The following is a 25,137-nucleotide window of genomic DNA, read 5'->3' as shown; positions in this document are numbered from 1 at the left end:
TGAGCTCTATCACAAATAGTTGTGGTAGTACCTCGGCTTTGAAGATTTGGAGTTCGGTATTTTAGCAGGGTGGAAACAAATAAACAACAAAAAAAAAAAAAAGAGGAGGAAAGATTGTGGGAATGGGAACTGCTTTGAATCCACTGGCTCTATGGAAATGGAGTGCTCTGGGGCTGTTCCCAACTCACAGTTTATAAACACGACGTAGTTCCCTGAAGATTTACTCAGCTCTTTCAGCACTGCACATCTGAAAGTGTGATCTTGCCTGCTTGAATCCACTAGGAAAGTGCTCTACAGGATTCCCTCTGCCCAGATCCACAGCAATCTGGACACAGTAAGACATCCTGGATCTTTCCTTTCTCAGCCACAGGTACCAACACAGCCCTTTGCTTTGCATTTACGTGGCAGGCAGTTTGAGTAACAAGTCGAATAGAAAAATGTGAAAAATAATTCATTTTGAGGGACAGCAAGTGTTTCTGGCCCTCGCTGTGTTTCGAGTTGTTCAGGAAAAGATGATTCATATATAATTTGTTTATACAAGAGGGTGAACTTGCAAACGGTACCCCCCCGAACAGCTTCCTCTCATGTTGTCTGCGAGTCTGAGCAGCTGCTGGCTGCAGGAGAGGAGTAAGATAATATTGAGGAATCGCCACGGTGGAGGGGTGTTGTGCTTCGATCTGCCCATGTCTTGCAAGGTACCTGGGCAAAAGAAACTCCCAGAAATACTTTGCATCCCCATTGTTTCCCCAGCTGCTTTCTTTCAGATGGATTGTGTTTGCAGTTGAGTTTTGAAAAAAAGGGGGAGTAAATAGCAGTTTTTAGTTTATTTTGGTGTCTATTACAAGACTAAGCTTTTATTGTAAGGAAGGGCTTAATCCTGTAATTTTTAGCCAACGGGGCTGTCTCATTGGCTGACTGTCTGCCCATTTGCACCCATGGGAACTGGAAGTAAATGGATTACAACCAACAGGTCTGCATCCGAAAGGCAGTGGATTATTGATCAGCCTTAGGGTTTTGCCCACCAATTGACAGATGTCATGACTTGAATGCATGAGATTGATTTCCTGCACACACAGTGGGCTAGATTCATATAGATGCAAGTCCCAGACAGCAAGATATTCAAACGCAGATGCAGGTTGCCAGCGTTCTTAAACGCCTATGTCTCCTTTGGGAATTGCTGTCTCGGGTGCTGTCCGTTTTCCATCTCGCGTAACTCTGACTATCTGAAATCTTTTCTGTATTCTTGTGTATTCAGTGGAGATCACCACCAAATGGCAGATTCTTCCATCCTAAGGTAGATGGATGGAGAGGCCCCTGAAGATGGCTTTCCACCTTCACCAACTCTATGTGGGTAGACCAGATAGCTGACTCAGGGTGTGCCGAGTTAGCCAGGCTGAAACCCACCCTTGGTTACTAACAGCGTGATGCGTCAGTACTTTCCTTTTTTCCCTCAGGCTCCTTTTACATATGAAACTTGTCTTTTTTGGCTAAAGAATACACCAACTGCGTTGGAGTCCATTGTTAATAATAGTAATAATACAGCTCCTCCAACCAAGTAAAAAGAAATTAATTTCTTTCCATTTCACATTTGCACTAGGGTGGAGGTGATGCGGTTGTCACTCATCTGGAAGGAATTTGAGAGGTAATTACAAAAGGCAGAACTGTGAGCACAAGGAGCTGTAGCTACAGGTTTGGGGTATGGGGTGATGGCAAGGGGGGCCCCCACCCTGCTCTGTTGATGAAACACAGGGTTTCCAGGTAGCTCCTGGGGGAGTGTCTCCCGTGCACCCTGCAGCTCCAGGCACGTAATGAATTTGCTGCTCTGATGCAGATAGCTTGCTCTGATATGGACTTTTTCTCCTCCACCAGAGGATAATGCTTGTGCTCACTCAAGCTGCTCTGTAGTTTTTCCTCTTAATCAAACAAAGGGAGCTGTGTTTGGGCAGGTCCCGCCAGGTGAGAGCCCCCCTCACATGGCAGAGGCCGTCTGCACGGTTGAGCAGGCTCCAAAGCCTTTTTCTTCCCTTCCCCTCCTCAGTTCTTCCTACTGGGCTGAGCAGAGGGTGCAAGCAGCAGCAGGTGCAAGTCCCAGACCAAGAGGCAGGAGCTCCCTTTACACCATGCTGTAAACTTGAGAGTAAAGGCTTGGCTGAGTTCGTTTCTGGCATCATGCTGATATCAAGGTACTAACTTTCCCGTGAGATTAGGAAAGCGAGTTCTGATTCCGTCAGGGCAATAAAGGCAACTCCAGCCCCTTTAGTGAGAAATGTGAACTATTTTCTGTGTACCCAGCCAGTGAACAGGAGATACCTCCAACAGCTTTTCATCACCTCCTCTCCATCTCTCTGCACTGCTGCTCCTCTCCAGCATCCGCCTTGGAAGCCTTCACCTGATGATGGATGCCTTTTCTCAGACAAGGCTGAAATTTTTAGAAGTGCCTCTGTGTGTTTTGTTTGCAAAAATACATGTATTTGTAAAATAAGAGTGTGTCTTACTAACTTGGGTTGGTTCACCTGTGCTACCTAATCTCAGCTTAATTATCAGTAAAGTCAAGGCTGTAATTTAGGTTAATTGCTTAAATTAAAGCCTTTGGGTTAAACTTGGGCTGCTAACCTAAATTCAAACCCTACTCATTTTGACCCTAATTTACTATTTCACCCCAAGTTAATGAAGTCCTGTTGGTCACCCTGAGCTTTTTCCATGGGGGACCACGCAACTCACAGCATCCCTGTGCTGCGGGGACGGGCACCTCTGGGAGACCTCCTGAGCAGGAGGCGAGTGTCCATGAATCTCATTTCCCGAAGGGATGAATTAGGATGAACTCCTCAGAAGCTTTCCCATAGGTGTTGCCCCATGATGGGTGTTGCAGTCCTTTGAGCCTGTTCCCAACAGTATCTGGAGGCCAGTCAGCTATAGCTACTAGATGACTTTGAAGTGTAGGTGTGACCTGCTTTCTCCAGATAATTGTTTTCTGGGCTAGCACAGAGACACCGATGCAGCCCAGAGTTTTGGAATAACTTCGCCTTCATTATTGCTGTTGTTGCCAGATGCTTTATACACACTGGGGAGGTCTTGTTTCCCCCTGTGGCTTGTTGCATTTTGAAAAAGCCCCTGACCTTAGGTGGGTATTAGCTGATACCTCCTTTATCCTATTCTGCATGCAACATTGGTGTCTAGATGGTGGTACCCGAAGAAACCTAAATATCTCAAATTCTGTTGTAGTGCTTTCTGAGCTTATCTTTAATCCCTGAGTAGGGCTGCTGGGGCTGCGATCTCCACTGAGCTCCACGTGGAAAGCAAGATCTTTCAACACTGAAGGTTATCACAGCAGGATTGTAGCATCTCGTCCTTTCTCGTGGCCCCAGGGTATGTCTTTTCTCCCGATAAGGAAAACCGAGGCCTGGAAGCAGTGTTGCTGGAAAGTCCCGTTATTTCGGATCAGCTCTGTGCCTGCACATGGCGTGTCCCTTGGCTCCATCCTGCACCGAGTGCTGCTCCTGGTTCGCGTTGCCTTGCAAAGAGCCATAGCGCTTGCGTGAAGTTCAGTTTCTCCCTATTAAAACAAAGCAGATCCGCAAAATGCTATTCTCAGAGCCGGTAGGATAAACCCCGATTATTCAGGTGTCCTGGAAAGTGTATCCAGTCACGGTGCACCAATTTTATGGGGCCTCATGTTCATTTACCATGCGGTGCTATATTGCACCGCAGGTGAGCCCGGAGGTCCCCGCTGCTGTCCTGCGGCGCTTGGCATCGTGAGCAGCCGGACTCCGATCTCCAGCCACTCTGGGCAGTGGGTTGTTGCTGCCCGGTTTAAATAGCAACGCTCAGACTGAACATGCCTTGCAGATGGGAGCTGGGAATATTGTTCCGCTGCTGGTTTTGCTGCGTCCTGTGTTACCTTCCCTGCAGCCATTTCGTGTCTTATTTCATTTGCAGGCTGTGTAAACCATTTGCAAATTAAAACAAAACAATTCTCTTTGATGAAAGTCCTGCTTTTGAGTCAAAAAGCTGCAAAGTTTCGTTTGGGAAATGTTAAGGGGAGATATTTCTGCGTTCCACAGACAGGATCATTCCCATAGGGAACGTTGAAATTAAACGTTGGTTTTAGAAAAATATTTCACCTAATGTTTTAAGTTGCTAGCTAAAATTATGTGTCAAGTTTGACTTGAATATGTGAGTTTTCCAGGTCTCTGCAAATCAGAAGAAGGTAACTAGAAGATGACTTTTTGCATCTGCTGTCTGCTTTCTCAGAGAAGAGGTGCCAGGGTGGGCTCTTAAAAAGCTTCCTGTGGAAACAGAAAAAAAGACCAATAGCTGCTCAGTGCTTTTTGGCCTTGGTAGCATCCTCACCCTCAGACCACAGGTGAAGGACCTGGCAGCAGCCTGTGGCACCAGACTGACGGAGGCTGCAGAGATGCCCAGGTACTGCGGGGACGGGCAAGGGCTTGGCAGTGCGGCTTACAAACCAGTTTCGTGGAGGGTTCGGTGTTGGTGGTGGCCCACGTGTTGATGCAGCTGATGGCACAGCAACGTTTTGTGCGCACTTCTGTTAAAAACAAAACAAACTTATATTTGACATTTTCAGTAATTAAAAAAACAAAAACAAAAAACACAACAAAATACAGTTTAGCAACAATAGCCCAGTTGGGATGCCCTGCCTGTTACAAATGCCTCTGCTTTGCAGGCTTCACTCTATTTCCTTAAAACAGTCTAAGAAACATGGTCAGATGCCTGAAAACTGATGCAAACTGTTAAATGAATGAAGCCCAACCCATTCGCCCTTCACAAAACCTCCTCTGGTGCAAACTGCAAGTCTGGCTGCCCCGACTTTCCACAGCCACCGTTTCCTTGCCCCTTCCCATGCACTGGAGGGAAGATTCGTGGGTGTGAGCCCCACTTGTAGGACCAGCAGGGCTTGGAGCCCTTTGCAGGGCAGCACCATGCCTTTCTCTTACTCTGGGTCCCCACCTGCTGGAGATACCACGCTGTGTTGTCCGGTGCTCGCACACCTCTGTGCAGCACGATGGGTGTACAGGGTCCCATCGACTCAGGAGCTGGGAGGTATTTCCCTGCGGTTGAGCGCTCCGGCACACCGTGCATGAGGTGCTTTTGCCTTGCAGATGTGGCTGCTGCCCCCCTGTCTCTTCTCACTCCTTGGGGTCCTGCCTGGGTGCACCCCCAGTTGGAGCTTGCAGGGGATGAGGGGTGGGTTGGTGGACACCAACCGGTCTCCATTTGGGACCAGCGTCCCCAGTGGGCTACGGGCCCTTCCTCATCGGCTTCCCTCCTGCCCCAGCCCCTTCCCTCACCCTTGGTTCACGCTCCAGCTTTGGGGCTGGGTTCCCCCCTCGCACTGTGCTTCCCAATCGCTGCTGCTGGGACTCGTGCCCGGCCCTGCAGCCGGCACGAGTAAAAATTGGAGTTCACTATGGGATGATTTTGGGGGTGTGGAGCGTCCACCTGCCATCTCAAAGTGACACTTCGGTATTATAGAAAATACCAGCGTTGCTGTTTCAGGAAGGGAATCTTACTTTGGTACATGATGGCAGTGAAAACACGGCACCAGGACAGTACTACTCTCCCACTGAGCTTTAATAAACGGTAATCCCTTCTACATGGAAAGCAATCTTCCCGTATTCTTCCCTGTGTTTTACGGTATAGAGGGAGCCGTAAGGCTGAAAGCTTCTGTAGAGGGGTGCGGGAGCCGGGGCACGCCGGCAGAGCCACGGGAGGGAGCCTGGGAAGAGCACGGGAGCCTGGCCGAAACCCTCCGGCCAGGCGGGTCTTTGAAACCTCCCCAGGGGGGCTGGATGGGAATCGGGAGGCTGGGTTCTGCGGGCACCTTGGAAGACCTCCAGGTTCATTCAAAATGAAGCTGAGGCCCTGAAACAGCCCTTCCGGAGGGATGTTCCAGGATATTTAGTGAGGTATTTGCATGTGCTGGGGAAACCTTGATATGCAAGCACCGCATGTGCAGATATTGGTTGCTTTGCCCTGTGTCCACCCCTCTTTGCTCGTGCTGCCCTCCCTCCAGTCGCTCTTTCTGGTGAGGGCGATGTTCGGCTGCTCCGTTCCCCGTTTGATGCCGTTCTCGCTGCGTCCTTGCTGTGGTGCTGATGCCAGAGCTGGGCTCCTCTGCCATGAGATTTCCTACTGTTTGTATCGACCGGTGGCCTGGCTGAGCCATGGCCCGCGTGGGCTAACTCATGAATCCCAGCTAAACCTTTGGGAATCACCTTCCTTTTCCCACTCACCTGTGCTTTCTCACTACTACAGTGACGGGCAGAAAGGGCAGCTTTTTAGTTAACTACCACAGTGGGATTTATCTAGCTTTTGGCTCAGCCCTGAGGCAGCTTTTCCTCCCCATGTCTCAGTTCTCAATCCATCCCACCCTCCTCTCCACTCTCCCCAGCCTGTCCCAGAGCCTGAGTCCTAAAATTGAGTTTTGTTTCCTCAAGGCAACGATCCTTTCTCATGAACTACCTACAGAGAGTCCCCACTGCAGCTGGGGCACCGCGTGTATCGATACCCAGATTAGCGGAGAAGAAGAGCCAAAAAGCAGCAGATTTTAAAAATGACAAATGCTCTTTATTGGACCATACAGTATGGTAGGCCTGGAAGTGGAGAGGCAGTAGCTGTGAGGACAAGGAGTTAGAAATCAGTGTGGCAATTCATATACACAGAAAGCAATAACCTTTCCCGCAGGTGCTTGAGAAAACAGAAGGGGCTGGAAAAACTCTTTAGTTGCAGACAAAACATTTGGAGGTTGTAACGCGTGTTGCAGGCAGAGGCTTTTAGAGCATCTTGGAGCTCTTTTCATTGCTGAGGACCCGGGACTGTGGTTTCACAAGGCTGTCTCCCTTGTTTTAGGAGGAATGAAGCGAATGTGCGTGGCCGAACGCGGCTATCCCTGTTCAGCAAAGTGCTTCCACTTCGCTTTAAATGTGTGACTCCGGGGGACGAACAAGGACTGTGCCAAAAGAGGGCCACCACCGGGGTCCGCGACGGCTCTCCAAAGCCCTGTCGGTGACCTGTTACAACCTATCCTTTAGCCAAAGGTGCTCCAGATTCTTGCGGTGGGGTCCTGGTCTCCCCCCGCTGCCCCAAAGGTGGAGGGTGAAGGACGGAGGAAGGAGAGGGTCTAGCGCAGCTATTTACACCATTGATTCGTAGGGCAGCACTTGCTTTCGGAAGGCAGGAAACACGCCGTCGTCCGGGTGGGGAAGGCCCCCTGCTCGCCATCCTTATCTGACGGTCTTTTTGGTAGTGGTGGTCTTGGAAACGATCCTCACGCTGCCTCCCGTGCTGGCACCCATACCTCGGCTGCTCCCGGAGCTGAAGGTGCTGCCCCCGCCGAAACCTCCGCCCCCCCCTCCGAAGCCGCCGCTGCTGCTCACGCTGTAGCCGCCGCCGCCGCCGCTTCCCATGCCGAGACCGCTTCCCATGCCGAGACCGCTGCCCATGCCGAGACCTCCGCCCATGCCCAGGCAGCTGCTGCCGCCGCCGCCGCCGTAGCCCACCCCGCTCGAGCTGCTGACCACGGCTGCGGGGAAACACAACGCACACCCGCTTTAGGGTCCTGCCGGCTCCCCAAGGTTGGGGGGGGGACCTGCACCGTCACCCCTGCGGCCGGGGGGGGTGAGCGAGCAGGGGTGGAAGCCGGGGGGAGATACTTACAGACGCTCACGGCTCCGACTCCCTCGCCGGCAAGCCTGTTGGGAAAGGGGAAAGTAAGTAATAATGCCAAAGCACAGACAAGAGATGACGTTAGCCGCTGGGGCCACCTAATTAGACTTTTGTGGCCTTCAGTAGGGACTATGCTCCGGTGGGGTATGTCTGTATCGCAGGCAAAAGGTGACAATGCTCATTTTTATTGGTGCGTCAGGCGCCAAGAGCTGGAGAAACCAATCTTTTCCTCCAAAGCTCACAATTTAAAATATCCCTCTCTCTGCCCTTGTTTTACATCACTTGGTGCTCCAGCCCCGTGGGGTGAGCTGTCTCTCGAGCAGTATGCAACAGGTCCATATGCTTGTCCCCACCTGCTCTCCTCGCCCTCCAGCAGCTTTCTGTAGGTCGCGATCTCGATGTCCAGGGCCAGCTTGACGTTCATGAGCTCCTGGTACTCGCGGAGCTGCCGGGCCAGGTCGGCCTTGGCTTTCTGCAGAGCATCTTCCAGCTCGGCCAGTTTGGCTTTGGCATCCTTGAGGGCCAGCTCCCCACGCTCCTCTGCCTCAGCGATGGCTGCTTGGAGGTTGGCACACTGAAAGTGAGGAAAACAGATAGTTGTTTAACTTGGGCTACTCCAAACTGCTCTCCTGAGTATTGCTATGGTACTGTAGATACTGGCTGGTGGCTGCCAGGATGGCACTGAGAGCTCCCGATGGGCCTTTAGGAAGGTGTTGTAGGGTGGGTGACCGGGGAGCTGCAGCCATAATCCTGTCCCCCAAGAAAAGGGGAGACATCTACATCTCCTCGCTTTGCTACACCCCTTTGCTGGGGTAGCTTAGTAGCACACAATTTGCTTCCCCAGCAAGAAAGCAGCTATCACAGCACATCCTTGCACTGAGGGACCTTTTCTGGTGAGCAAAGACAGAGTTGGCCACGTCCTCTTTAATGCGGGGGGAAAGCTTGGCCTTCCAGCCCTGCTCCAATGCCAGGACCTGGCTCTTTCGGCCGTGCCTGGCCACCATCACCTCCTGCCTGCCCTCCACCATGCAGCAGCTGCTCTGCAGGAACATCTCCCTCTTACCTGTTTCTTCACGCTCTCGATCTCGTTCCGCAGCCTCTGGACCATCCGGTTGATCTCTGAAATTTCTATCTTGGTGTTACGGAGGTCATCGCCGTGCCGCCCGGCGGAGACCTGGAGTTCCTCGTACTTATAGGTAGAAAGGAGGAGAGCGCTGGTTAGGCACCACGGGGCTCAGGGAAGGGTGAGGGGACTTCAGGGCACAAAGTGCGGGTCTGGATGCAGGTTAGGGTGGGGGACAACATTCCTCTGAGCAACCTGCCCATGTAATAACAGCATTTGCCGTTAGTTATCAATATATGCTAGGGCAGCAGCTGTTGCATTGCATGGAGGACCTATGGGTTGTCACCTACTGTTAAGAACCTGGAATGGAAAGAGGAGTGCTCTGTGTCTAAGGCCAGACCTACCAGTGACTCCTTGTGAGCCCAGGGTCAAGGCATTTAAGCATCTTGTTCCTTGGTTTCGCCACAAGGAATATAAAGCTGGTCAAGTGTAGTGGGTGCACAGGTGGACAGTGGGGATCTGTATGCAAGAGCCTCTTGCAGCATGCACAGAAAGATAAATTAACCTCCGGTGTAATGCTGTGATCCTTTCTGCGTTAGTCCTGCCTCCCAGCAGCTAGTGTGATGCCCCACGAATCACAGAATTCAGTCTGTCATTCTGGTTACCCACCTTGTTTTGGTACCAAGCCTCAGCCTCAGCCCGGCTCCGGTTGGCGATGTCCTCGTACTGAGCTTTGACCTCTGCAATGATGCTGTTGAGGTCCAAGTTACGGTTGTTGTCCATGGACAGGACGACGGAGGTGTCGGATACTTGCTGCTGCATCTGGGACAATTCCTGCAGAAGATGGAAAAAATGAAGTTAACGGTCTGGTATGTGGGATGGAAACTATGCAGATGAGATGGCTTGGGAGCCCTTTCTGCCAAGCCATTTTCTTGCATTTTCCCCTGCTCTGTCTCTATCTACCCTTCTCTATCTTATGCCTGCATTATAATTTCAAAAAGGCAGTGACCACCTTCTCTTTTACTGCTGTACAGCACTAAGCGCGGTGGCTGGAGCTTGCGAGCATGGAGAGCTGTACGGCAGGGAGCTGTGGAGGATGCTATCGCGGGGAAGACTGACTGCTTACCGCTTCGTAGAGAGCTCTCAGGAAGTTAATTTCATCCGCCAGTGCATCTGCTTTGGCCTGCAGCTCGACCTTGTTCATGTAAGCACCATCCACATCCTAAAGAAAAGAAAACCAAAGACTTCTGATGAAACCACAGGCCAAAGGGGCTTCAGAACACCAGTGGGACCATCTTTCTGCTTCCAGGTCTGTAATTCTTTAGGCTTGTTTTTATATTGCTATAATCAAGGTGGGGTTCTTTTTCATGTAATGTTAGATGTTTACTGAGAGCCAGAACCAGGTTCTTGGGCAGAAGGCGAAGCTCTGACTCACAGGGATGTGACCAGAGACAGACTTGAACTGCGCCGCAAGAGGCCAGATGGTTTGCAACTGCAACTGGAGGAGCTATCTTCAGAAAACAGGGCAGCTCCATTGGCATGGAGAAGGTTATGCCCATTCGTGGCCTCAGGAGGACCCAGCCCAGGTCGTAGCCTAACCCAACCGTGAGGTTAGACGACCCCAGCTCCCATCAGCTTTGCTTGAACTCTGTGCATGCCAAGTTAATTTCATTGTCCATCCCATAATTCCCAGTTCACTCACCTTTTTGAGGACCACGAACTCGTTCTCTGCACCAGTGCGCCGGTTGATCTCATCTTCATATCTGTTAGGATAAAAGAGTGAGAGGGTTTTGGTGGAAATGAAGAGCAAAGCTGGCATGGGAAGCAGAGATGGGACCACTCCAGTCCCAAATCATTAGTTGTGGCTCACGGATATATTCTTTACTCCCACCTGTTTACAGTCCAGAGCAGATGCAGAGCAAATGATTACTGACTCTGAACCGGCAAGACTCCATAGTGTGAGTAGTCCCAGCTAAAATTAATAGATTTTAATCACTGCGCTTAAAGTCAAGCTTATATATAAATGTGTGCAGGATCAGAGCCTGTTTCAGTAGGAAGCAGGAGCAGGTATTCTCGGTGACCTTTGCCCAAAGCAAAGTTATGCAAAAGGTTTTCAACGAAGCTGCATTGCAACGCCTACAAATATATAATAATGTAACAATTTGATATTTGATATTATAATAATGCTAATGGCTCTGAATAAGCCACTGCAGCATTTAATTAAAAAAAAAAGTCTGTGATTCTTTAGCCATGGTTGTGCAAGAGCAGATCATTATGCCTCAGACTGCGTTTCTGTGGAACTTTTTATGGCTCTGAGCAATATCTTCTCATCAGATAATCAGGGCAGGGCTTAGCTAGAAAGTAGACAAAACATGTAGGCTCTTGAGGCAAAGACCTGGATTTTAAAGGCAGGTTCGTGCCAGTCCTCTAACTAATATTGGCAGAGATATCCCTGCAGATGGCTCTCCGAGCGGTCATGGGAAGAGGTGGAAATGAGCCAGCGGACTGGGAACCAACTCTAGACTTGAAATAAAATGCATTCTCTTTCCCAGGCAGTAGCTCCAAAATCCAGACAATATCATTTGTCATTTTTGGCCTGATCAGTATTTCTAAAATCCCATAATACATATCAAGATCTGAAATGCACTCAAGTACAACATAGCAGAAGCTATGTCAGTCCATCCTGTCAGCTCTAAGTGCCGTCTCCCTGTCCCCACCCCAAATCTGTCTCTTCACATGCTTAGCTATCTAATACAAACATATTTCAGGCCTCCAGGGTGTTTTTCTCAAATTTGCACTTGGCCAGATCTGGTTGAATAAGGAAGAGATTGTTCTCGCCAGACTACAGCCAACTAAAAATGAACAGCCTCGCCTAAAAAAACCACCTAAATGTCCCTTATAGTCAGCAGACGCTGACTAGCACATCCTTAAAATGATTCATCCCACCTCCGCTGGACACTTTATCTCAGGATGGGATTAATTGCCTCCCCAGGAAAATCGTTTTCTTTGACAATGGTCAGAGAAAAGAGCTGAGCATCTTTCATGTGATGGGAGCTGAGCAAGGCCAAGCCCATGCAGGTTGCCTGGGGCCCTCTGGAAAGGCTGGGATTTCCTTTGCAAAAAGAGAAATGGGGGATTTTGGAGCTGGCAGTTTATAGCTATGTTGCATTCCCTTTTTTCCATGTCCATTCTACTCATGAGTTATGCGTTTTTCTGTCTCCAGGTGTACTATTTTGGGAGACTCAAGGGATCGGTCCGTGACCTCTGTTACACTGGAGCAGCTTTCCACGGGTGCGTGAATTCTGTGCTAAACACTGCTCCTGCACCTAAGAAACCTGGCATAACTAGAGGTCATTCTGAGACCGAGTTTTGGTTTTGTATGTTCATTTTGCAAACTGGAAGAGGAACCCAGTGCAAACACAACGTGTGCACCAGCGAGCGCGAGCCGCCTGCCCTGATTTTCCCGGCTGTTATTCATTTATGCTACAGAGCACGATTTCTTACTTGTTCTTAAAGTCTTCCACCATGTCCTGCATGTTCCTCAGTTCAGAGTCCAACCGTCCCCTCTCTCCCATAAGACTGTCTAGCTGCCGTCTGAGGTTGTTGATGTAGGCTTCAAAAAGGGGCTCAAGGGATTTCCTGGTGACTGTGTGACCTTGCTCTTGGAGGAGGCTCCACTTGGTCTCCAGCACTTTGTTCTGCTGCTCCAAAAAGCGCACCTGGGGAGAAACAAAAACGGCACATGCTGAAGCCCATGTGAACAATGCACAAAAAAATCCTGCTGCCAGGAAAAGGAGGGATCGTTCAACACGGAAAGAAAAGGTCAAGAGGCGCTGGGACAGTCGGGGGGGAAATTATTAGGATCTTCCTAATTCAGGGCACTGGATTCTCAAAAGTATCAAAAGCAGCTAAGATATTTAGTGAGATTTTTCAAGAGATATTAAGCAGGCCAAATACCTGTATTTGCAACTTTAGGTGTTTCGCCCCCGCCTAGATGCTCAGCCCACCTTACTGGTTTAAACTGGTGTTATCCCCTTGAGTTGTGTAGAGCTTTGCCATTTTACAGCCAGCAGAAGATCCATCCAGCCCCCAGGACGTTTTTTACATGGAGGAGGGAGGTTTAGTTTTTCAGTAAAATACCGCACTGAAAAACTCATCCTTGCAAAGAGGAAACATAAGACAGTTCTTAGTTTTCAGCCAAACCCACGCTGTTTGTTGACTGGGATTAGTCCAGGCAAGCCCCTCAATCCAAAGGAAGTTTCTTCCTGTTGTTTTTTCCCGAGGCAACTGATAATATGCATGGCTTGATGCTTAAGACCAAACTCTCACCTTGTCAATGAAGGAGGCAAATTTGTTGTTCAGCGTCTTGATCTGCTCACGCTCCTGTGTTCGCACCTTCTGGATTTCCGGGTCGATATCCAGCTTGAGGGGTGCCAGGAGGCTCTGGTTGACAGTCACTTCATGGATGCCACCAGGTGGGCAAACAGGGAACCCGGGGCCACCTCGACCACCAAATCCGGGACCTCCCAGCCCAAATCCACTGCCCAGCCCATAGCCGCCACCACCACCAGCTCCTCCTAAGCCAAAACCAGCGCCTGCTCCACCACCATAGCCAAGACCAAAGCCAGCTCCTCCACCAAAGCCGTATCCACCACCGGCTCCGCTCCGTAGACCTCCACCGACCGAGCTGTAGGAAATTCTTTTGCTTCCACCTAGGTTATAGAGACTTCTGCTGCCAAAGCCACCACCAGCTCCAAAGCCTCCTCCACCTCCGGCTCTTCCTCCTCCAACTCTGGAGACAGAGATGGAGCTAAAACTGCTTCTGTTACCACCGCCACCTCCTACGATAGCAGAGCCTGAGCTAAAGCCCCTCATGCCCCCTCCAGTAGATGATCTGAAAGAGATCCGACTCATGGTGGCTTGTTCAATTGGAAATGCAAAGAGCAGGAGAGGGGGGGGAAAAAAAAGGCTGGTGGATAAAAGCTGCGCGGCAGGAAAAGAGCAGAGGGCAACGGAGACAGAAACCCCTGTGATGGGAGAGCTTGGGAGCCTCCTCTTTTATCTGCTTGGAAAACTTGGCACGGGAATTCAGAACTTGACGTGCCTTGCAGCAACTTGCCTTGTCAAACACACCTAGGCTACGGCGAGGCGCTGAAAAATGCATTGTTTGCAGGCAAGAAAGTAACGGAGCGAGGGAGCTCCCCCCTCTACCAAAGCCTGCCCCTCTGAGTCATGAAATTAGAATTGAATGGGACGACGCGCTGAGGTCTGTGCTCAGGGGCAGGATGCAACACGATTCTCCAAGGACCCTGGGAGCCAGTTTTCCTTAGGCAAGCAAAGGGCTCGCTCTCTTGAGTAAGGCTACTTGCACTAAAGCTTTTGCAAGGTGAAGTTTAGGGTTTAACACGCTGGAGAGCAAACAGGGCAACATAAATAGGGGCTTTTCCAAGGCTGCCAGCTCTGGGACTGGACATGCATGTCCTCTTGTTGGCTTGGGAAAGCTGGGGCTGAAGGTGGTTTTACTTATCAGCGCAGCTCTTTTGATTTATTTTGGAAAAGGGATCTGAATGATCATGGGCTTGCAGAGATGAGCTGGGTGGAAGTTGTCTCGTGGCAGTATTTTCTGGGATCTTACCAAAAAAATTCTCTCCCCTTGTGGCAGGGGAAACTGAGAAATTAGCTAGCATGGTTAACAGCAAGTAAATCCCTTTTCCAAAATAACTTCAAATTACATTAAATAGTACTACAAGGCTTATAAAATAGTTATTAAAAAGTTGCTTGAAATGATTGCTCTTCTTTTGAATCTCCTTGTCAGGCTCAGGGTTCAAAAGCTCCCTGTGAAGTGGTATTTTTATCACTTTTTTTCACCCGCCTGTATTTAACCAGCAGTTTCCACGTCATTGCTGGCTCTCCAAGATGTTCTATGAAGGGGAATTCACCCGCTTTTCTTCCAGCTCCCGCCCACCCCCTTCTTCACTCGGCTGAGATCATTCAATTCGAAATTTTTTCTAAAATAGCTTTTGCCTCTTGATCTTGGGCTCTTGGGTGAACCCTCGCCCAGGAGCTTCAATCCCCATGCTGAGGCTGGGTCGTGCTTTACGACGGCATAAAGGCAAGAGAGCTGGGGACCTCTTCTCTTGTGTCCATGAAGAGCTGGACATGGGTTACAAGAGAAGATATCCCCTCCCTCCCACCCAAAATACTTCTGCAAATTGGATTCTGCCCAGCCGCATCCTCGTGCTGTGAGGGCTGCCCACCTTGGTCATGTTATGTGTCAGATAAAATAATAGTGCAGGGCAGAGAGATGAAACCCCGAGCAGCTAAATCAAAAAGATTCTCGAAATCAGCTACGTGAGCAATAAGTACAGGAGCTTAATCCAAAATGAGCAGCTTAAGGGTATCTGCTGCATCTCATAGCTTGTTTCTGTTGATGTGTTTCCAACTGCCGTGTTCTCTGTCTGGGAACTTGAAAGAACCTGAGCAGAAGGGGGGTTTTTTTGTTTTGTTTTGTATTGGTGTTGGTTTTTTTTTTTCTCATTGCAATCAGAAAAAGCCAGTGCTCACAACTATCATCTCCTGCAAGCACTCCTGTCGCCGCTCATTGCCAAGAGCGTGCGTCACCCGCACCCGCAGCGCTTTCGGGCGAGCTATCGGGAAGCCGATCGTTGGACGGGGTGTTGCAAGGCACCCTCCCGCTGAAAGGGAGATGGCTGGGCGGTAGCAAGGGGGTGCTCTCGCCTCGGGAGTGGAGACATGGGAACCTCCCGGGTGCTGGAAATGCAGAGTTTCGCAGGGAAAAACTGCACCCACGCTCGCACGGCCAGAAGCAACGAACCCCCATTTCGCAGGTGATGCATAGCAGCAGGTAACCTCGGTAGTAGCACCACTGGGGTTATGCTGATATTGAAAATAAATAAATTCTGTTACAGGCATGGCAAATGTATGGAGATTTGCTTTCCTAAGCCTGCAGATGTGAATTGGCACATGTGTGCCGGATCCTGTGGATGGGGGCCAGGCAGGGAGCCTGCCTTTGACTTCCAAAGAACTATGCAAAGTCACACCTGGGAACCAGAGCACAGGCTGCAAATGTTTTAATTAAAGCAAAGAGAAAAGATTCATGTTGAAGGCAGTCATTACCTCCCAGCTCTTCTAGGAAAGCCTGTTGCTGCAGACAACGGTAATTAAGTGGAATACTACAAAGGATTTGGAAGAGTAAAGCAAATGATGGTTTAGGCACCAAAACAAGGGAAATTCTTGCAGAATCTCTCAGTCCCACACAGTTTCTTTGCTTGGCTTGCGTCGCTCACATGCACCGTCCTCCCGAAGCTGTCCAGAGCTGCATTTGCCCCCTCAGACAGATTGCCTGCAGGGAGGATGTCAGTTTGGGAGGCAGGATTTGTTCTAGAGGGGTTGCCTGGGGGGACGAGGGCACTGCTGGGGGTGGTGGGTGGGCTGCGGATGCAGAGCAAAGGGAGGAGGAATGGGGCCAGCTGAGGTGTTTGCAGGAGCTCGGCTGCCTGTGAGCACCACTCTTGGACTGTTCTTTGTGGTTTTTTCAGCACAAGCTGGAAGAAAGACATTGAAAACTTTTAAGGTTAGTTAAGGTTAGGTTGTCATTAGCCGTATTAATTCCTTACACCCGTGCTGTGTAATTCAGTGTTTGCACAGGTGAGTACAGAAATCGAGGTGACTCAGAGTTTATTTTTAACCTTCACTAATTTTTGACCTCTCTCTCTGCAACATCCTCTGGAACAGCAGGGACCGGGGAGTTGGGTTTCGTCCCCAGACTTTGGTCTTTTTTACTGCGGCTTCTTTGATTTTTTCTGGGTGAAGGGAGAGTTGATGCTCCCGTGTTTCGGTGCATCTGGCTTTCAGTGAGGTTTTCCTGAAGCGGTTGTGAGCGTCTCCTGTAAACCTGCTGGGCTGGCGTGTACTTGCTTGCTCCTTCCCATTTGCTGCACCGAGTTAGGTAAAGCCGGGATGTTGAGCGGTCAGGGAAGAGTGAAGTGTCTGACTTTGAAATGCAATAAGGTGTGAGTGTTTGTCTGAGGGGTTGTTTTTTCCCCTTTTTTTCTTCTTTATTCTCCTTTTGCAATGACGGCTGACCAAAATACCCGCATCGGTTGGTGAGTTGCTGTGCTCCAGCTCACCGAAACCCATCCTCTAATCTAGATCATCCTGATAAAATCCTCCCCCAGAGCCCTGTATATGCTTCGTTTTGCTATGACTTTTTAAGAAAACAAAAATTAAATACTGGGGTTTTGCCTAAGCTAGCAGAGCTGTGCAAAACCTTCTCTTCCATGGAAGAAAGGCTTTTGGATTAACCCCAATCATATGTTAAGAAATGAAGGGTGATTAATTTTTTAGTCGCTTAATGGATAAATCCCCACGCGCCACGTCCTCCTCCTCTTTTCTCGATTCTTCAGTTTGTTTTGGGACAACTGATTTCAAGCTTTTCATTATAATTTTATCAGAATTTTGAAACTTTTCCCCCAAAGTAAAGCAAAGGCCCCCTCCAGCTCACTCTGCTGAAGGTTGGAATGTTTCGTGCCACTGGTTCTGTTTCAGAATAAAAAGATGTAGGAGCAAATAAATTACAATCCAGTTTTATTGGACATGTTCCAAAAAGAGAGAGGAAGGAAAACACAGCATCATATCACTATCACTGAAGTATAAAAAGCTGCAATTATTTTTTTTTTAATGCTATTTTCACAAAAATAAAAAGATGTGGTGGAAGGCTAAACGGGTAAATTCCATCAGAAAGGGGAAGGTAGATTTTGGGCACTGGTGTGCCTTTGGGCTCCTGCTCCCAATTGCTGGGCTGAAACCTGACTGCACTTTTCAGTTTACCAAATGTCTTTCTTTTGGTAGAGAAACCCACACATAGTGGAAATGCTGAAATACCCGCAGGAACAGTGTGGACATGGCCCTTCAGGCAGTTTTTTCAGTGTAATTTTCACTCTCTCAGACTTTCACCTCAATTGCTGCTACCAAGACAGTGGGGAAAGTCAGCGAGACTTGGACTGTTGGATTATTTGGGCATTTTTTTGGACCATTCCAATAAAACCTAGCATGAGACAGGACAGCAACCCAATTTAACTGCAAATGCTGATCTTGCTTTTGAAGAACTCTCTGGCTCAGTTATTATTTAGAATTTAAAAATCCTATAATTTAGAAAACAAGCCCCTTTCTATATGCTTTGGATCAGTCCCTGATAGCTCCTCTGACAAAATACACCCACAAGATTACGGTAAGGTGCCGCTTTGGGCAAACTTTCATTTAAGAAGAGAAAGGACAGGAACAGGAGAGTAGTTTGGGCTTCCTTTTAGATAAGCTTGTTGCAAGTTGAATCCGCATTGCTGTGGGTGGTACTTTTCAGACGGAGGTATCTCAGATTGCTTTCCTAATATTATGCTCTGAACCACTGGCCAGGCTCGTGTGCCTGAATTCACATAGCTGCAATGCTCAGCACATCTGGAAGAAACATGTTTTTCGAAGCTTGGCTGTGAATGGGGAAAAGAGGGATTTTCCATCGCACTCGAGTGACTCAGAAATTACTCTTAACGGGCTCTGTGGTCCCATAATAAGGGATATTTCAGAGGGGCCCCGCGCTTGCAAACCACTGCCTGGGATCTTTCAGCAACCTCCTGGGGTATTTCTACATAGCAGAAAAATAACCCACATCTCTGATAAAGATGAGTTGCTTAACTTAAAGGAGTGAGTTTGGTTCATCCCAGCAGTGAAGGCAAAGCAGGCTGAGCTGAAGCCAAGTTCCCAGCCCATCCCTGGGCTTCTGTGGGCCAGAACTGAGCTAAAAACCCAAGTTATTGCATCTTCACTGCTATTTGATCTGTCTCAGCTGATGACTGTCAGCTAGCCACAATTACAAGCTGCTCAGCCTCATTAAAAGCATACAACAACAAAAACAACAACCAATTTCCCATTCAGAAATTCACTTAGGCCCATGTTTTCCTTTTAATCCTGTTTCAGGTACTTTGAGAGAGCTGGTTAACACGTGCTCCGCTGCTTTTCTTGAACTGTGATCCAAATGCTTAAGAAATACTGTGCGAAGAGCCGGGACAGAGGTGGGTGGAGGGAATGGTGGTGGGCAGGAAGGATACAGGAGTAATGCAGGAGCAATGTGGGAGCAGTGGTTTTGGGGAGGGTCTGGTGTTGGTTTTACTCGGGCTGTGTAGCATTCTTCAGGCTTTGGCTTTTTATGCTCTTTTTGCTGGAGGAGGTTTTAGAGACAATTTTCACACCTGGGTTGGTGCCCTTTGCACTTCCAGAGCTGAAATTCCCTCCACCAGTGCTCAGACTGCTGCTGCCACCACCTCCGTAGCCGAGACCACTGCCTCCTCCAAATCCAGCTCCGAGACCACCACCACCACCACCCCCCAGTCCAAGTCCTCCTCCGCTTCCAAAGCTGTAGCCTCCGCTGCCGCCGCCGCCACCTCCAAGACCAAAACCGCTTCCGCCGCCTCCTCCAAGACCAAAACCACTTCCACCACCTCCTCCAAGACCGAAACCGCTTCCACCACCTCCTCCAAGACCGAAACCGCTTCCACCACCTCCTCCAAGACTGAAACCGCTTCCACCACCTCCTCCAAGACTGAAACTGCTTCCACCGCCTCCTCCGCTTAGGCTCAGTCCACCAAATCCTCCTCCTAACCCAGCTCCACCAGCCATGCCAGAGCTGGAGCTGATGACAGCTGCAAGAAAAAGTAACCAGAAGGTTGGACATCTGCTTGGCAGTCACCCAGTTCCAGAAAGAACCATCATCAGGACCTTGACCCACAGGACTCGAACCCAACTTCTGTTCTCTGTGCAAGCCACTAATGCTGGTGGAGGGCTCTGAATGTCTTATACTGGGCAAACCCTCATTTTTCCCAAGGTTGCTCACAGCCTCTGCTCCCACTGGGCGCAAACCAAGGCAAACACTGTGATACTTACAGTAGCTGATGGGGTTCAGTCCCTCTCCGCTCAGCCTGTTGGAGACCAGATAAAGGGGAGGTTAGAGCACGATGAAGGAGGCAGGCAGAGGGACCAATTGCTGGACAAAGCAATAGTCGCTATTATTCCTGCAGGGATTTTGCTCCCACCTGCTCTCTTCTCCCTCCAGCAGCTTCCTGTAGGTCGCGATCTCGATGTCCAGGGCCAGCTTGACGTTCATGAGCTCCTGGTACTCGCGGAGCTGCCGGGCCATGTCAGCTTTGGCTTTCTGCAGGGCATCTTCCAGGTCAATCATCTTTGCCTTGGCATCTTTGAGGGCCAGCTCCCCACGCTCCTCGGAGTCTCCGATGGCTGTCTGCAGGGTGGCACACTGCAAGAGGAGGGATTGGGACTCCTAAATGCTGCTTTTCTTTTTGGGTAAGAGTCACCCAAGGAAGAAAATCATTCTGGTTGGGGTGTTAATGAAAAAAGTTATGACCGAGGTTGTTCATCCGTAGCTAATGTTGCCGGAGTTGAAATGCCAGCCTGGCAAGAATAATTTAATACGTGTTGCAGCATGGTACCATTTCAGGAGGCAATTCAACACATTTAATGAGGCACATCGTACTCTGTGCTAACGTCCCCAGTCAGCAAAGCGGAACTGCAGTGCTAAGGGACTACAGAACAGGGCTCCATGGGCTCCTTTTGCCATTCCTACCTGGTTCCTCATGTTCTCTATCTCTGACCGGATCCTCTGGATCAGCCGGTTGAGCTCAGAGATTTCCCCCTTTGTGTTGCGCAGGTCATCCCCATGCTTCCCAGCCGTGGCCTGAAGCTCCTCGAACTGAGGTTCAGAAGGAAGAGTAAACAGTCTGAGATGTCCAGGTGGACAAGATGTGGCTCGAACAGCCTCATATAGGGACAGTATACAGGAAAAATTCCCCAGAAATGTTGTCCATGGCATCTATAGGTCTGTTCACCTTGGTTTGGTACCAAGCCTCTGCCTCGGCCCGGCTCCTGTTAGCAATGTCTTCATACTGAGCTTTGACTTCAGTGATGATGCTGCTGAGGTCCAGGTCCCGGTTGTTGTCCATTGACAGAATGACAGCGGTGTCGGACACTTGCGCACTGAGCTGAGCCAGCTCCTGCGAGGAAGCATACAGGATCTCGGCCAGCTGCACTTACCTTTTCAAATGCCGTGAAGGATGGCAGTCACTGTCCAGGGGGTGACAACAGGGCAGAAATCGGGGGAGGAGGGTGTCTGTACCGCATCATAGAGGGCTCGGAGGAAACTGAGTTCATCAGTCAGAGCATCCACCTTGGCCTCCAGCTCCACCTTATTCATGTAAGCAGCATCCACGTCCTGGAAAAGAACAACCATGGGGACATCTGCAGCTCCTGGGACCTCTTCTTTAGCTCAGCCAAGAACTGGCCAAGCCTGGAGATGAGGCTGCCCCTTTCACAGCTGCGGTGGTGCTGCCTGACTGGAGCAGCTGTGCTGGGCACATCCCCCTGGAAGAGCACCAAAAGGACATCTCTTGGCCAAAAGAAGTGCTGTGTGTAACTTAGTGGATAAGGAGGGGGTGCAGGCCATTTGGCCTTGGTACCCGGGGTTCCTGGCACTACTGACCATCTTTGTTTCTACATGGTCTGTTTTTCCCAGGCAAGCATGTGTGTCTGTTGTGGGACAGGAGTGGGACAAGAATTTACTTCCATCCTCCAAGCCTCTCCATTCCTTTCTCCCACAGCCACAATCCAAATGGCAGCTTTTAAAAGATGAGGATGCAGCTCCATGAGATCTCCCATCCTTTAGGACATTCCCAGCCTGTGCAATGGTTAGGGTTAGCTCAGCATCCGTAACACCTCCTGTCTCACCCACCTTCTTCAGCACCACAAATTCATTCTCTGCTGCTGTGCGTCGGTTGATTTCCTCTTCATATCTGTAGGGATAAAGGGAAAGACATGCTGGATCATACCTCGGTAAGTAGAAAAATTGTACAGGTAGGACTGCAAGGTTATCTGGGCTGGGTATGGCATTTCCAAAACAATCTCCTGGAAACTGCCTAGCTCAAATTTGTGAGAATCTCATTTCTCAAAGGGTTTAAATGTCATTTTGACATAATGCAGATGGAACAAGGAGGGTAAAGCTGGTTTAGATGATTTTCCTTTGCAAGCATCATCACGAGTTGTTGTGTCCAGGCTGAATCTGCATTTTCCAATTGGAAAAATGTCAACGGACGACCTTTCTGCTGCTGTCAAGGAAGACAGGGGTTCTGCAGGGAGAGATACGTCACAGGCTAGATGTTTGACTTTCAGAAAGCTAAATTTAAGTGAGATTAATCCTAATTCCTAACGCTAAGCTGAACCGTTTGCATCCTGCTTCACCCCAGGGAACCTGGATGTGCTGCCAACAGGCACTCACTTGTTCTTGAAATCCTCAACGAGGTCTTGCATGTTCTTCAGCTCCCCGTCCATGCGTCCTCTCTCGTTGAGCAGGTTGGCCAGCTGCCGTTTCAGGTTGTTGATGTAAGCCTCAAAGAGTGGGTCCAGGTTGTTTTTGCCTGAGTTGTTTTTTTGACCCTGGTCCTGCAGGAGGGTCCATTTGGTCTCAAGAACCTTGTTCTGCTGCTCCAGGAAGCGAACCTGAGCATTGGGAAGCAAAAGAAGCTTAGCAGAAGATACCTGGGAGCATGCTGATGGCCAATAATCAGTAACTGGGACTGAAGCATAGCACAAACCAGGGAAATCCCAAACCAAGAGTATTAAATCCAGCGGTGAATATCCTCCAGATTATCTAGGGCTATGTTAGCTCACCCAGTAGTTAAGCAAATCTGCCCTCAGTAGACAGTTCTCTTTAGAGTCAATTTAATTTAGCAAGCCAATGAGCAATCATTAGAAAATGTGGGTTCAGCTCTTTCATCACTTGCTTTCTTTAACATCCATTGGTTTTTCTTTCTTTGTAAGAGATATTTATCTTCCTTCATTAAAGCTAAGATCTGAGTACTACAGGTTAAAAGACAAGTACTTAATTATCTTTCCTTTTGCTCATGTATACTACATACTTACCCAAGTAAAAGCCAAGGAAGGACTTAAGTTGAGTCAATATACAGAGGACTTTAGCTTGCAGGCAATACAGCACTAAGGACTAACATGTCTGCTGTGATTCCCCACAGAGAGAGCTGGGTTAAGCAGCTAGATCTGCACCTGAAACGGGCTTACTCCATTTAAACTAATATATCTTATTTCTCAGGCACAAAACCTGGATCTAATCCTCTTATTACTAGTTTCTAGTCTAGTTTTCTGCCTTGTAACTGTTTAGAAGAATGTTCTTTTTTGATTACTTTAATGAAGACATGCAGATAGGAAATATGCAATAGGCTGTAGATCTATGAAGTCGTATTTCTGTAGCTACAAGACTGTCTTGCTCCCTCTCTATCATGATTCCACAGCACTTGATAAAGTCTCACCTTGTCAATGAAAGAAGCAAACTTGTTGTTGAGGGTCTTGATTTGCTCCTTCTCATCTTTTCGCACCTGATGGATGTTTGGATCTATCTCCAGGTTCAGCGGTGCCAGGAGGCTCTGGTTGACAGTCACTTCTTGGATTGTACCAACTCCAGCTGGGCCACCACCAAATCCCGCTGGGCTCCTGCCACCACCCAGCCCTCCACCAAATCCTCCCAGCCCCCCTACTCCACCAAAGCCAAACCCTCCACCACCTCCCTGTCCACCACCAAAGCCAAGTCCACCAGCACCTCCACCAAAGCCATATCCACCACCTCCACCACCAAGACCAAGTCCAAGACAGCCACCAGCTCCACCACCACCAAGTCCACAGCCACCACCACCGCTGCCTCCCAGGCCAGAGCCACCACCAGCTCCGCTCCCAAAAGCAGCTCGGAAGCTGCTTCCAACACCGAAGGATATCCTCTTGCTACCACCAAGGTTGTAGAGGCTTCTGCTGCCAAAACCGCCACCACCGCCGCCACCTCCTCCGATGAGCCTTCCAAAACCACCTCCACCTCCTCCAGATCGTGCCACAGACATCGAACTAAAGCCAGCCCTGTTGCCACTTGGAATAATAGCTGAGGCAGCGCTGTAAGATCTGCCTCCACCTCCCGCTCTCATGCTGTAAGTTTGCCGGTTCATTGCAGCAGGAGATAACAGCCCGGCACTGGGGAGAAGCAGCAAACTGAGAGAGTGCAGCTCTCTGATGGCAGGGAGTGCGGGATGCCCTTTTTATCCCTCTGGGGATCTGGGCTTGGTTGCATGGAAGTCCAGTGATCAATTTAGTGCCTTCATGGTTTTGACGTTCCAGGCAGCCAGCTGTCTTACTGAAACTTGTTAAACACTGATTGCACTCCAACACACCTATTGGAGCTGGTGCAAATCTGCTCAGCTAGAAGAGTTATCTAACTGCCTGACTTTTGGCAGGGAGAGCTCAGCCTTAGTCCAAAGCCTCTGTACACTTGCAGAGAGATGTATTATTTTATTTCCTAGCTGCAAAGCAAAAGAAAAGAAATTTAAAAGGGTGAAAAAAGAGAAATAGCTACCTGGATACACTTAACGGTACTTATAAGATGCAGTAGATCAGTATAGAGCTTAGTGGACAGCCCTCTGAATTAATTTGAGAGAAAGGCAGTGAGAATAAAACAGCTAAATCTGAAGAAAAATATTTCACGGGGCTTCTTCACCTGAAGGCAGAGTGCGGGCGTGATGTTCATGAAGCCTGACATCTCTTTCAGGGCTCTAATTTATCCAGTCTGCCTGTTCACGCTTGTTAGGCAGAGACCGTCTTTTTGAGCTGACTAGCACAAAGAGGTCCTGATCCATGATTTTCCTCTGAGACACTATGTTTAAATGTCACCTCAAATTTTGGCCATTTAGTATTAGGTATTTAGTCTATGGCAGATTTCCTAGGCTTCCTTTCTAGAGATATTGGCATCTCCAGAGGACAACTCCATCCCATCCAGAGGGTGCTGTTCCAATGTCTCCAGCTGACTGATGATGTGATTGATGCATTTTCATCTTGCTCTAAAAAGTATTTCAATGAAAGAGGCAGATTTGCTGAAAAACACTTTGCCCAGCTTTGTGGAGTGGTACTATTTGCATGTTAACATTAAGATGTAATCAGTCTTGAGTTTCTAGCTCTTTACATCTGTGATTTCTTTTAAAGACTTTTGAACTTTTCCATTCAAGATGTTGCCAAAAGCAAAGATTTAACCAGCATGAAAAATACTCCCTCAAATTCTCCTTATTTTACTTCCTGGAGTCCTTGGGAAAAAGAGCAAATTCAATAGGGTGTGGTGACATTTTCTGGCATCTCAGAATTTGTGGAACTGCAATGTTTAGAGTATTTTAGTCCTCGTATTTAAGAGCTCAGTTTGTTTTCAGCGTGTTGCTGTCCTGGTGGCATTGCCCATGCTGTGCACATGACTGGAGCTTAAACGTATTTGC

At 49.1% G+C, this 25,137-nt stretch overlaps 2 protein-coding genes across 2 annotated transcripts; both read right to left on the bottom strand.

The window, feature by feature from the left end:
- Positions 1-7,244: 7,244 nt before the first annotated feature.
- LOC104832361 (keratin, type II cytoskeletal 6A-like) lies at positions 7,245-13,758 on the bottom strand. Its single transcript, XM_010568494.1, has 9 exons — positions 13,079-13,758; positions 12,254-12,468; positions 10,452-10,512; positions 9,876-9,971; positions 9,419-9,583; positions 8,750-8,875; positions 8,040-8,260; positions 7,678-7,712; positions 7,245-7,543 (listed from the first exon to the last, which is right to left on the bottom strand). Exons 1-9 carry the CDS (start codon positions 13,661-13,663, stop codon positions 7,245-7,247), a joined length of 1,803 nt encoding a protein of 600 aa, XP_010566796.1. The 5' UTR covers positions 13,664-13,758.
- A 5,170-nt stretch (positions 13,759-18,928) lies between these two features.
- Positions 18,929-23,727, bottom strand: LOC104832381 (keratin, type II cytoskeletal cochleal-like). Its single transcript, XM_010568530.1, has 10 exons — positions 23,598-23,727; positions 23,149-23,459; positions 22,104-22,324; positions 21,561-21,621; positions 20,949-21,044; positions 20,662-20,826; positions 20,400-20,525; positions 19,852-20,072; positions 19,703-19,737; positions 18,929-19,461 (listed from the first exon to the last, which is right to left on the bottom strand). The coding sequence occupies exons 1-10, from the start codon at positions 23,725-23,727 to the stop codon at positions 18,929-18,931; spliced, it is 1,899 nt and encodes a 632-aa protein (XP_010566832.1).
- Positions 23,728-25,137: the final 1,410 nt, after the last annotated feature.

The sequence above is a fragment of the Haliaeetus leucocephalus genome, unplaced genomic scaffold, assembly GCF_000737465.1.
Source record: "Haliaeetus leucocephalus isolate CR32 unplaced genomic scaffold, Haliaeetus_leucocephalus-4.0 Scaffold246, whole genome shotgun sequence".
Lineage (NCBI taxonomy): Eukaryota > Metazoa > Chordata > Aves > Accipitriformes > Accipitridae > Haliaeetus > Haliaeetus leucocephalus.
Note: the sequence above shows the minus strand (reverse complement) of the source record. Positions and strands in the feature narration are given on the sequence as shown.

Bases quoted from the DNA above. Each gene is read 5' to 3' on its own strand.
- LOC104832381 (XM_010568530.1), bottom strand. From the start codon at position 23,727: ATGTCTGTGGCACGATCTGGAGGAGGTGGAGGTGGTTTTGGAAGGCTC. The intron at 20,827-20,948 runs GTACAGACACCC...GCTTCCTCGCAG, and splicing joins TCCGAGCCCTCTATGATGCG to GAGCTGGCTCAGCTCAGTGC. The intron at 20,073-20,399 runs GTAGGAATGGCA...CTCCTCTTGCAG, and splicing joins TAGAGAACATGAGGAACCAG to TGTGCCACCCTGCAGACAGC.
- LOC104832361 (XM_010568494.1), bottom strand. From the start codon at position 13,663: ATGAGTCGGATCTCTTTCAGATCATCTACTGGAGGGGGCATGAGGGGC. The intron at 10,513-12,253 runs GTAAGAAATCGT...TTATCCTAACAG, and splicing joins GTGGAAGACTTTAAGAACAA to ATATGAAGATGAGATCAACC. The intron at 9,584-9,875 runs GTAAGCAGTCAG...CATCTTCTGCAG, and splicing joins TGAGAGCTCTCTACGAAGCG to GAATTGTCCCAGATGCAGCA.